At 47.6% G+C, this 11358-nt stretch overlaps 3 protein-coding genes across 3 annotated transcripts in view; 2 read left to right on the top strand and 1 right to left on the bottom strand.

The window, feature by feature from the left end:
- LOC141743115 (olfactory receptor 9G19-like) overlaps window positions 1–2095 on the bottom strand; it is a 2974-nt gene extending 879 nt beyond the window's left edge. The window contains exons 1-3 of the mRNA XM_074586837.1: window positions 2087–2095; window positions 1257–1321; window positions 1025–1214 (exon numbers count right to left, since the gene is read on the bottom strand). Coding sequence (XP_074442938.1) covers window positions 1025–1214; window positions 1257–1321; window positions 2087–2095 — 264 coding nt within the window. The remainder of the gene's footprint in view (window positions 1–1024; window positions 1215–1256; window positions 1322–2086) is intronic.
- Window positions 2096–4834: 2739 nt separating this feature from the next.
- Window positions 4835–5764, top strand: LOC141742955 (olfactory receptor 5AR1-like). The gene has a single exon (XM_074586565.1). It carries the CDS (start codon window positions 4835–4837, stop codon window positions 5762–5764), a length of 930 nt encoding a protein of 309 aa, XP_074442666.1.
- Window positions 5765–9371: 3607 nt separating this feature from the next.
- Window positions 9372–10313, top strand: LOC141742968 (olfactory receptor 5T17-like). The gene has a single exon (XM_074586595.1). The coding sequence runs from the start codon at window positions 9387–9389 to the stop codon at window positions 10311–10313; it is 927 nt and encodes a 308-aa protein (XP_074442696.1). The 5' UTR covers window positions 9372–9386.
- The last annotated feature ends 1045 nt before the right edge of the window (window positions 10314–11358 follow it).

Below are 11358 nucleotides of genomic sequence, written 5' to 3'. Positions count from 1 at the left end.
CTTGTCCAGCAAGCCCAGATGGGATCACAAGTTTAGAGATCACAAGAACAAAGGCGTGATGACAGTCTCCGTGTGACATCCCCACACTGGCTCATCTCACAGGGCAGAGGAAGCAAGTTTGTCCTTGTCTGTCCCAGCAACGTCCACGGTGGATGGCTGGGGATATTTATGTGGTGTCTTCTGCTTTTCCTTAAGGACCCGGTCCCTGACACGTGTAGTTCAGCTATTCAGTATGGCCTTTGCACCAAACCAAGTGTTTCTTCACAGTTGTGCAGAATCATAGAACGGTTAGAATTGGAAGGGACCTTAAAGACCATCCAGTGCCATCCCCTGCCCTGGGCAGGGACACCTCCCACCAGCCCAGGTTGCTCCAAGCCCCGTCCAACCTGCCCTTGAACCCCTCCAGGGATGGGGCAGCCACAGCTTTTCTGGGCAACCTGGGCCAGGGGCTCACCACCCTCACAGCAAACAATTTCTTCCCAATATCTCATCCAAGTCTCCCCTCTTGCAGTGGAAACCCCTTCCCCCTCGTCCCACGGCTCCCCTCCCTGATCCAGAGTCCCTCCCCAGCTTTTCTGGAGCCCCTTGAGGGCCTGGAAGGGGCTGGAAGGTCTCCCCGGAGCCTTCTCTTCTCCAGGCTGAACCCCCCCAGCTCTCTCAGCCTGTCCTCCCAGCAGAGGGGCTCCAGCCCTCCCAGCATCTCTGGGGCCTCCTCTGGCCCCGCTCCAACACCTCTGTGTCCTTATGCTGTTGGGGACTCCAAAGCTGGACACAGGACTCCAGTGGGGGTCTCATGAATGCGGAGCAGAGGGGCAGAATCCCCTCCCTCAACCTGAGTTACCCCCTGCACCCTAGACAGAGAATTTTCCGAGCTTTCATGGCTCTCAAAGTCACCTGCTCATTATTTTCAGCCCACCTCAAGAACGTCCAAGTTATTTGCATTTAGTTAATTATATCTTCTTACCAGTCTGAATCCAGGAGGAAACAAGAGCTCTTCCTAGGAGTCTCCCAGAACATCCTTCACCCCCATGTTCCTCAGGCTGCGGATCAGGGGGCTCAGCATGGGATTCACCAGGGTGTAGACAATAGACACCACTTTGTCCTGCTCCAGGGACTCTGCAGTCACTGGGGAGAAGTGGGAACTTTTAGTAAGTATTGAGATAAGCTGTTTGGGATGTTTATTTTGGAGCAAGATGAAATGCTTCCTAGAGTTCCTGGCAACGGGGTGGAGAATGGTCAGATGAAGCAGTCCGCACCTGTAGATGACAACATTCATGCTCAGACTCAACAGCTGGTATGCTAAATAAAACCACCGGGGTAGCTACAAATGAGGTGGAAAAGAAAAAAGAAAAACAACACAAACACAACACGACAACCCCATAATTAGCTTTTCATTTCTCAAAAAACCGCTGTTTCCAATTTCGTTTTGGCATTTCCTTCGGGAGTCCTGTAGGCTGGGATGCGTGAGGAGAAATCCCACGCCAAACCAGGGGACTGGCCGTGGTGACGAGCACTGGCCCGTGCACCGCGTGCCAATGCCACTGAACGATTCATTTCACGCCTTATCATTTTATTTTATTCTATTTTTCCCTTTAAGCAACTCAGTGCTCCTCAAGTCAGTGTTGAAATAATATAGATTTAGGTGGGAGGAAATTAAACTTCAAGCACAGTTTATGAGCATATTTGGAAGGAGCCACGCACTGCCGTTAACCCATGAAGACCGGCTGGTTTCCAAACATGAAAGATATGCCCCAGCCAAGTGTCAAATCCACTTAATGAATTTTTCTGGGTGTCTTCTCTCATTTTCAGGACAAGTTTTTGGGAGCTGCAGTCTTAGGGAGAGAAGCCACACAGACCCTCGCTGCCTTATTTTTTGGGGTAGATTTTCTTTCTGCCTTCCTTTAAATTAAAGTTCATTAGAGGATTTTTGGCATTGTTGCCCACTTGAGCACAGATTGTGTTTTTATATACTTCCTGAGTGACTAAGATTCAATGAAGAGAAAAAGGACGGCGAGTAAAAACAATAACACAGACACAATCTGGCAGACTTCATAACATTTCAAACTGATGATGCTTTCGAAACTACCTTCGCCATCTGCCAGAAAATGCCGCTCTTGTCCCCCTAAACACAAATTCTGCTGAAAATCTGGGCAGCTGGTGAATAATACAGCATTTAGGTAAGCTGTGAATATGGGATCGGGTCGGTCTTTGGTGAGTTCATTGACAGATAAAGGCAGAGTGACTTGAGAAGGGGAAATTATGAGCTGGTCGTGTTCAACTGGTCCTAAGTGCTGCCCGTATCCCAGAGGGATGCAATAGCTGGAATGGCTGTCGACAGCCTGCTAAGGGTTTTGGCACCAAATCTCATTAGGAAAAAATAATATTGAAGAAAAAAGTCTGCCATGGAAGTTGATAGAGGACCTACTTGTGAGAAAAGTTATAGAATCATAGAATCATGGAATGGTTTGGGTGGGAAGGGACCTTGAAGACCATCCAGTCCCACCCCCTGCCCTGGGCAGGGACACCTCGCACTAGACCAGGTTGCTCCAAGCCCTTATCATAACATTGTGAAAATAATTGGTGCTTTTCTTTATATATTCATATATTTTACTAGATGATGTCATCCCTCTTGGCCATGGGGCCATCGGCAGCAGCTGTGAAGTGACGGCGATGATGAGAGATTGTCACCAGGCACCCTGGGTACACGCAGAGTTTGTCTGAGGGGGTTTAAAAGCTCTGAATTCTCACTGTCAAAAGAAATACACATATGGACAGACGATATCATTCCTGCTAGTAATGGCAGGGATGAGCGGTCTCTGAAACGCAGCCGTTGGAGATTCTGAAAGTTGCAACCTTCTCAAACAAACCAATACAGAGAGACCAGCAGCTCTGGACACTAAATCTCTTGGAGAAAGTGGGTAGGAAAGTGTTTTGTGAATCCACACGTCGAGGCCAGAGTAGATCATACGTGTCACGGCACTTGGACCCATTGGATGGATCTCAGGGAAAAGAATTTTGTTTAGGTAAGATGCAGTTCTGGTATTGATTTGAGTTTAGGTGATTGCCATTGCCTTGTTCTTCCCACTAACGCTCATAACAAAAATAATAATAATAAAATATAATATCAAAAAACGTAGTGGTGGGGCAGTTGCTCTCTTATCAAAGCCGGAAAAGGCAAAGATCAACATTTGGGGTGGGTTCTGGAGCAAGAGGGTGCTAACAACAAGAGATGATGACAGCAGAAATGGTTGCAAGAAGTATCTTTACATTGACAAAATCCAGCTTAAGTGGCACTAGGAAAGATGCTTGAGAAAGAAAATAACCAGGCTTGACTGCCGAAAAATTTGGGATTTGCTTTTGATGAATCATGTAGACATTCACGTTTCATCCTCTCTCTCTTCTCAGCATGGAAGAGGGGGGAAGACATTTTCTTAAGTCCCAATATTCAAAGCAAGTTGTTCCTGGGCTTCATTAATGAGCCTGGAGATGAAGAAATTTATATTCCCGGTGGATTTTGCTTGTTGTCAAGCTTCTGTTCTCCATGGACTGAAATGCCTCCAAGGTCACAGAAATCAGTATAAATACCAAGTACACACTAAAAAGTAGGGAGGGGGTTTGTCTGCTGTCTGGAAGGTGCATCAGTGTCATCCTCAGTGCAGCTTTTAGGGAAAGAGTTCTAAAAAACACTCTCGACATTTGTTTGAAGATGAATTACGGCCCCGGTCATATTGTCTGGAGGAGCAGCCAAACTCATCCCAGTCGCTGAGGGAGCCGCGTGGACCTGCGCTGGAGATCTGAGTTTTGTTGGAGAACTCATGTCCAGGGTGAGGGCATCTTCTAGCCAGTCCTCAGCCCTGACCCTGCTCTGAAGCAGTGGTGCATGAAGGGACATCGTGGGGCTAAAATAATCACCCCTTCCTTTTTGTCTGATGGACTTGGTGGTGGTGAGGTGGAGGAAAGAAAGGACCAGAGGTGTAAGTTATCTCATTTATAGCAAGGAGACTGAGAAGAGCAGAAGGAATCCTACATGGAAGGAGGATGCTTTAAAGTTTAGATGCCATGAAACGAGGAGACATATTCGGTCTTTTCATAGGTGCCACTGTAATGGCAACGGATGGCCCTGGTGGCCAAGGCAAGAGGGTGCCCAATACCTACAGCACAGGCTGGATTGTCTCCTCTCCCTGCCCTGCTCAGCTCCTCCTGTGCTTGCTTGTATGGCTTTGGCTCTACATCCAAGCTAGTTTCCCCGGTGCCACTGCAAATTTACCCTTTCCTATGGTGTTGTCAAGACTGTGTATCCTGAAAACTGTGTATTCATATCTGTTTTGAAAGAAAAATGCGCACTTTGGCTCTGTTCCATTTTGCAAAACCAACAAGAAAAGTAATTCTGCGATTTCTGCAATTCAGATTGTTCCACGTTGTTCTGTTTTTTTTAAAAAGCCCCTATCATTTTCAAAATGTACCTGCCATTTACTAAGGAAAAACCAAAATGCATTAAATATAGTAATTTTATTACTGTGTACTGTGTATTGACCTTCCTCCTGTGTTAAATTTCCCCAGGAAGGCACCGATAGGAAGCTGCATAGGAGAAGAAATGCTGAGCGAGACCAAGGTGGGCACTCTCACCGTTCAGCTCGACAAGTAGGTTTTGGGTCCAGGATCCTTTCCAAGCTCCTGGATGAAGGCTTGGCTCTTCCCAGAGTGATCCGGAGTCCGGCTGACATTTCATGACCCTGCGGTAGGAAGTGCTCTGCTTCCCTTCGGTGACACCGAGGAAGCTGCCCGAATCATTGTCACTTTACCAATCTCCCGCAGGTTGAACGCGTTGCAGAGAATGACACCCGTCAATCACACTGGTGTGCATCAGTTCATTCTCCTGGGGCTGACCACCCGCCCAGATCTCCGGGTCCTCCTTTTCTGGGCTTTCCTGGCCACGTACGTGGTCACCCTCTTGGGGAACTTTGGGATAATGATATTAATCAGGACCGATCTTCACCTTCACACCCCCATGTACTATTTCCTCGGCCACTTGGCTTTTGTTGATGTCTGCTATTCCTCCGTTGTCCTCCCCAAAATGCTGGTGCAGATCTTGACAGAGGAGAAAACCATTGGCTTCTTGGAGTGCGCAGCCCAGCTCTGCTGCTTCGTCATTTTTGGGGTCACTGAGTGCCTCTTGTTGGCTGTGATGGCCTACGACAGGTACGTGGCCATCTGCAAGCCCCTCCTGTACCCCACCATCATGAGTGGATGGAAGTGCCGGTGGCTTGTCACTGGTTCCTATGCCATCGGCGTCTTGCACGCGTCGACGCACACCGCTTTCATCTTTACTTTCTCCTTCTGCCGCTCCAATGTCATCAACCACTACTTCTGTGACATTGCCCCACTCTTAGCTCTCTCCTGCTCCGACACCCACACCTACGAGGTGGTCGTCCTTGCTCTCGTCAGCATAAACTGTCTCAGCACCATGACCATCATCTTTGTCTCCTATAGTTATATCCTCCCCGCTGTCCTGAGGATACGCTCTCCGGAGGGCAGGAGAAAAGCCTTCTCCACCTGCGCCTCCCACCTGACGGTCGTCACCATGTTTTTCGGGGCAATCTTGTTCATGTACCTGCGCCCCAGCTCCACCTATGCGTTGGATGAGAACAAGAGGGCCACGCTGTTTTACACCATCATGACCCCCACGCTGAACCCCTTGGTCTACAGCCTGAGGAACAGGGAGGTGAAGGCTGCCCTGAGAAGAGCAGTTGGGAGAAGGCAATGAGTGAAGGACGCTGGCGACCAGGAGAGTATTTCCTTATTGCTGTCATTGAGTGAGAGTCAAAATTGCACTGAAGTCTGCATGAAGGTGTATTGAGGGTAATTTCTTTACAATTTATCTCCCTTAATTAAAGGGAGAAGTCAGGCGACTGACACATTTTAGACATGTAACTTCTGCATGGCTGAAGTTGGGTGAGGTGACGCCCAACCTCATGCGCTGTCAATGGTCAAAGAGCAGTGAGCTGCCCCTCCACACAGCTTGATTCATCCTGTTTGTCTCATTTCTCTGTTCAATGGCTTCAAAGAAAGACAGATTGCACTGGGAGTCCTGGGGGACAACGGGATGACCATGAGCCAGCAGTGTGCCCTTGTGGCCAAGAAGGCCAATGGCATCCTGGCGGGCATCAAGAAGAGTGTGGCCAGCAGGTGGAGGGAGGTCATCCTCTCCCTCTGCTCTGCCCTGGGGAGGGCACAGCTGGAGCGCTGTGTCCAGTTCTGGGCTCCCCGGGTCAAGAGGGACAGGGAACTGCTGGAGAGGGGACAGCAAAGGGCTACCAAGATGCTGAGGGGACGGGAACATCTCTCTGATGAAGAAAGGCTGAGGGATTTGGGTCTCTTCAGTCTGGAAAAAAGACGACTGAGCGGGGGCCTTATCAAGGCTTGTAAATACTGAAAGGGGGGGTGTCAGGAGGATGGGGCCAGGCTCTTTTTTGTGGTGCCCAGGGATAGGACAAGGGGTAACGGGCACAAACTTGACCATGGGAAGTTCCGTCTCAACACGAGGAGGAACTTCTTTGCTGTGAGGGTGGCAGAGCCCTGGCACAGGCTGCCCAGAGAGGTGGGGGAGTCTCCGTCTCTGGAGACATTCAAACCCGCCTGGACGCGTTCCTGTGCCCCCTGCTCTGGGTGACCCTGCTCTGGCAGGGGGCTGGAGGGGATGATCTCCAGAGGGCCCTTCCGACCCCCACCATTCTGTGATTCTGTGCACTGGATACAGGTTTCCAGACTGCTCAGGTTCAGAGGAGAACCCAGAAGAGTCAGAAACCCTTTTTCTACGGAGCATCTCTCGGAAACCCAGTGTTTACAGGGCTGGGTGGGAACGGGATAGACCTGAAGGCCTACAGGACATCATCTAATCAGTTAATAACTCAATCATGCAATTCTTCACTGTGGTTTCTCAAGCTATTACCTGTGGCCTGGCACTCTAACAAGGCTTTTTCACCAAAAACTTGGTTCCTGCAAGTGAAGTTGCAGGTTGAGTTCGAGGTGTTTGGTCCTTGCAGAGGTCACAGCGAGTGTCGGTGCTAATTTTCCTGGAAACATCTGGGCAACCTGAGCCTCACCTTTGCTGGCCCTAAAGCTGCTTCTCAGGCGATGTGCAAGTGTAAATAACTTAATGACATGTTGGGTCAATAACAACTGTTTCACCTTTTTTTTTAACCATTAATGCCATATTTCCATGGCCCTTAAAGCCTACGAAGAAACAGACTTTCTGTGTAATACACCAAGAAGTTACGGAAAGGGGATTGATACCGATACCCTGGAGGTCTCTCTGTCGTAGCATTAAGAAACAAATAACTTCAGGTAAAAAACACAAGGAAACAACTTGAAAGTTGGGATAAACAATGTTCTTGCTGAAGTAAATTTTCCACCCAGTCGATATTTCCTCGCACCCCCAAGAAACAGGCACCTCTGTATGTAATTCACATATTTTATTTTATATTATTTTATATTATTTTGGTTTATTGTATTTTATTTTATTTTATTTTATTTTATTTTATTTTATTTTATTTTATTGTATTTTATTGTATTTTATTGTATTTTATTTTTATATTCCTTTGTCATATATATAGAGAGGAAGATTGTACACACATGCACACATATATATGCTTGACAGAGGAATACAAAAATAATTGCATTTCTCCCAAAGGAAGGCTCCCAAACCATGTCTCAACAAAAGCACCTCGGAAGTCTCGGTGGATTAGAGACGAGCGTTAAAAAGCAATTAAAGCTGTCAGGCTGGACAGACCGAACGTGTAAGTAAGTGTCCTCGCAATCTGTCATGACTTAACGTGAAGTAAGGAAGAAAATCAGAAGCAAGATTTTAACCGCTGAGGAGAAGAGGAGACCCGGATTTGATTTATAGCTGAAACTTTAAGGTGATCCATAATTTTAAGGGGATATATATATATATCAGCCTTGCAGAACATCATATATAATTCCTTGCAGGAAGCAAGAGGGCAGGAGAACGGCTTCCTCCTTCGGAGGCGAGGGGTGTAAAGATTAATTTGGTTGTCCTCATTATATCTTCATTAGCCAAACCAAGACGAGTTGCTCTCTTCACGCAAGAGCAATAAACAAGAGGGGAAGGAAAATCACAGGGCACATGAGTTTTTTGAAGGTTATATTACCCGTTTTGTTTTTTTTTATATATATAATTCTTTGAAGGTTATAATGCCAGTCAGCAGAGAAAACACCGGTTATAATCCATCTTTCTCCCTGCAGTGCTGGGGAATTGCAGAGGAGTTTGGTGATTTCCACAGGTTTTCCTGCCGTGTTTTTTCCCCCTGTAGCTTTGTCAATAAACGGTTGAGTTTTTCTGATGTACACACTTTGACTTTCCCACTATGAATATAAACCAGGCTCATCCATGCCAGTTTTACACGGATCTTTCTCCTGATTTTCCTGCTGGGAAAGCCGTACTCGTTCCCCCAAAGGGATTTAGTCACAGTGTTTTCCGTGATCTTTGACTAAAAGTGGGCCCAGTTTGGCCAACAATTTTCTTGGTTCGTCTTAAATATATATTTATGCTACAGCGGCTGCTTCTGGACCACTCCGGAGAGCTGCTCCGTATTTCTCACCGGTTTCTCGTGATGAAAAGTTGGGATGCGTTGGTGCATTTCCACGTGTTTAAAATTCCTAAATCTGAATTTTAGAATGATGTTCTAACGACAAATTCTAGAATGACATGGAGAAAGATGTTATAAAGGGAAAGATTTGTTGTACCATCTTTTTTTTTTTCAAAAAAAAATTTTCTTTTCTCTCAAATGGTGGCACCGTACCGTTTCCATACACTCCATAAAAACGTAACCCCAAATTAGCAAAATAAATTAAAAGTTATGGAAGAGTAAGGGGGATTTTCATTTTTTTTTTTCTCTCTGCAGGAATGCCAGCAAAATAATCTTTTAAAAAAAAAATTCCACTGGGAAGTCGTCCTAAAATTTGAAAGGTTGTATTTTAGTTCAAATTCTGCGAAAAGTCTATTTTCATTATTGATATCACTAATTCGTTATAGGAATCCCCGAAGCCTTTCTTTCACTCTTTCTTATTAGAACTTGGGAGAGTTACACTGAAATGTGCTATATACTACACGTGTACAATAGGTAAATATACACACGTATCAGAACGAGTGAAAAATTGAACACTTGGCAGAATAACTGATACCGAAATAAAATTCCCGCTGTCTTGCCAAATCGTTTTCTGGTGAACGCTGATTTAAAACGAAACAAACCTCCGCTCCTGAGAGGGTTAGCCAGGACAGGCGCCGGGGATTGTTGGTCTTTTTCCATTAATTTATTATTTTAATTCCAGCTCCACGAACGTAACTTGCGGCGCTTTTGGAGAAGATGGCCGCGGCAAATCAAACCGAGCAAGTTACGGAGTTGACTCTTGCAGGACTGACGGATGACCCACGACTAAAAGGGCCTTTGTTCGTCCTCTTCCTCCTCATTTACTTCATCACGCTGGCAGGGAACCTGGGCATGGTTGCGCTGATCAGGAGCAGCAAACAACTTCAGTCACCCATGTACTTTTTCCTTAGCAATTTATCCCTCCTAGATGCTTGCTACTCATCAGTGGTGGCGCCGAGGACGTTAATGAACCTTCTGATGGAGAAGAAAATCTCTCTGGCCGGCTGCGCTGCCCAGCTTTTTTTTTTCATAGGTTTTGGGACCACCGAGTGCTTCCTTCTGGCCGTGATGGCGTACGACCGCTACGCAGCCATCTGCAACCCTTTGCTTTACGCATCCATCATGTCTCACAGGGTCTGCATCCTGCTGGTGGCCGGTTCGTACGTGCTTGGCCTGCTGCACTCTTTGGTGCACACCGACTTCACCTTCAGCCTGCCTTTCTGCCGGCCAGCCAAGGTTGACGATTTCTACTGCGAACTCATGCCAGTTCTAGCGCTCTCCTGTTCCGACACCCATGTCAACAGGTGTCTGGTATTTGGCCTCGGGGGACTGGTGGAGATGGTGACCATCTTGGCCGTCGTGGTCTCCTACGCCTTCATCCTCTCTGCCGTCTCAAAGATCAGCTCTGCCAAGGGCCGGCAGAAAGCCTTCTCCACTTGCACCTCTCACCTGGCTGGAGTCACCATCTTCCACGGGTCTATCCTCGCCCTCAACTTCCGACCGAGGCCCAGCGACACCCTGAGCACGGACAAGACCTTTTCTGTCTTTTACTCGCTGGTGGTGCCCATGCTGAACCCCCTGATCTACAGCCTCAGGAACAGGGAGGTGAAGAATGCCCTGAGGCAGTTTGTCAAGTGGAAGTAGCCTTGGGACAATATTTATCTGCTGGGTTTGTGATAGAGGACACCATAGCTTCCCTTGACACCAAGGATTTTTGTTTCCCCACCCTATTACTCCGACTTCCAGGTTTGGTTTGAAAACATTTCCAAGTCTTGCTTTCGTTCTACTACCGGCTTGTGCTTGTCACCAGATACTGTAAACAGTCCAATTTATCTTCTGTATTTTATTGCATGTAGCTTTTTTTTCCCCTCCTCTTGTTCTTTTCAGACGTACACTGGACATTAGCTCCAGGCTTCGTGATAGGCCTGTCAAAATGCTCTTCCACAGCCACCAGTATCTCCCAGTTTACAGCTTAAGTCCTGCCTTATGACCTCTTTTATTCTCAGGGCCTCACTCCCTTATTGTTAAAGGGCAACAAATCTTTCCTGTACAAACTCCTCTTGCCCCAGGTGCTCTCGGTTCCAATCACACCCAAAGCCACATCTCTGCTGGCCACCTGGGCATCACACATGCCATTGGCAGCCTTTCAGAGCGAGTCATCAAGGAGGTCCTCCTCTTCTATCTCCTGCTGAGCAGCCAAACACAGACCTTCAGCACGTCTCCCACCCTTTCCTGTGCCAGGGGACCGAGCAGGACCATGAGCCCTGCCGCTGGCCCTACTTGCCCAGTGGCCCCACAACCACTGCCTTTCCCAGTAGGCACATGCCCATGCTGCCTTCTGCAAACACCTGGCAGCTGAATCACAGAAAGGTTTGGGTTGGAAGGGACCTTAAAGATCATCCAGTTCCAACCCCCTGCTGTGGGCAGGGACACCTCCCACTAGACCAGGTTGCTCAACGCCTCCTCCACCTGGCCTTGAACATCTCCAGGGAAGGGGCATCAACAACTTCCCTGGGCAACCTGAGCTACCGTCTGCGTCTTGAGCTCTACATGGACTTGTTTCCAAAAGCATTTCCTCCCTTAGACTAGATGTAATGAAGAAATTTTTTATGGTGATGGTGGTGAGCCCCTGGCCCAGGTTGCCCAGAGAGGTGGTAGATGCCCCATGCCTGGAAGCATTCCAGGCCAG

Source organism: Larus michahellis, chromosome 4 (assembly GCF_964199755.1).
Source record: "Larus michahellis chromosome 4, bLarMic1.1, whole genome shotgun sequence".
NCBI lineage: Eukaryota > Metazoa > Chordata > Aves > Charadriiformes > Laridae > Larus > Larus michahellis.
This window is presented reverse-complemented; position numbering and strand designations above follow the sequence as displayed.

Coding starts and splice junctions, on each gene's coding strand:
- LOC141742955 (XM_074586565.1), top strand. CDS start 4,835: ATGACACCCGTCAATCACACTGGTGTGCATCAGTTCATTCTCCTGGGG.
- LOC141742968 (XM_074586595.1), top strand. CDS start 9,387: ATGGCCGCGGCAAATCAAACCGAGCAAGTTACGGAGTTGACTCTTGCA.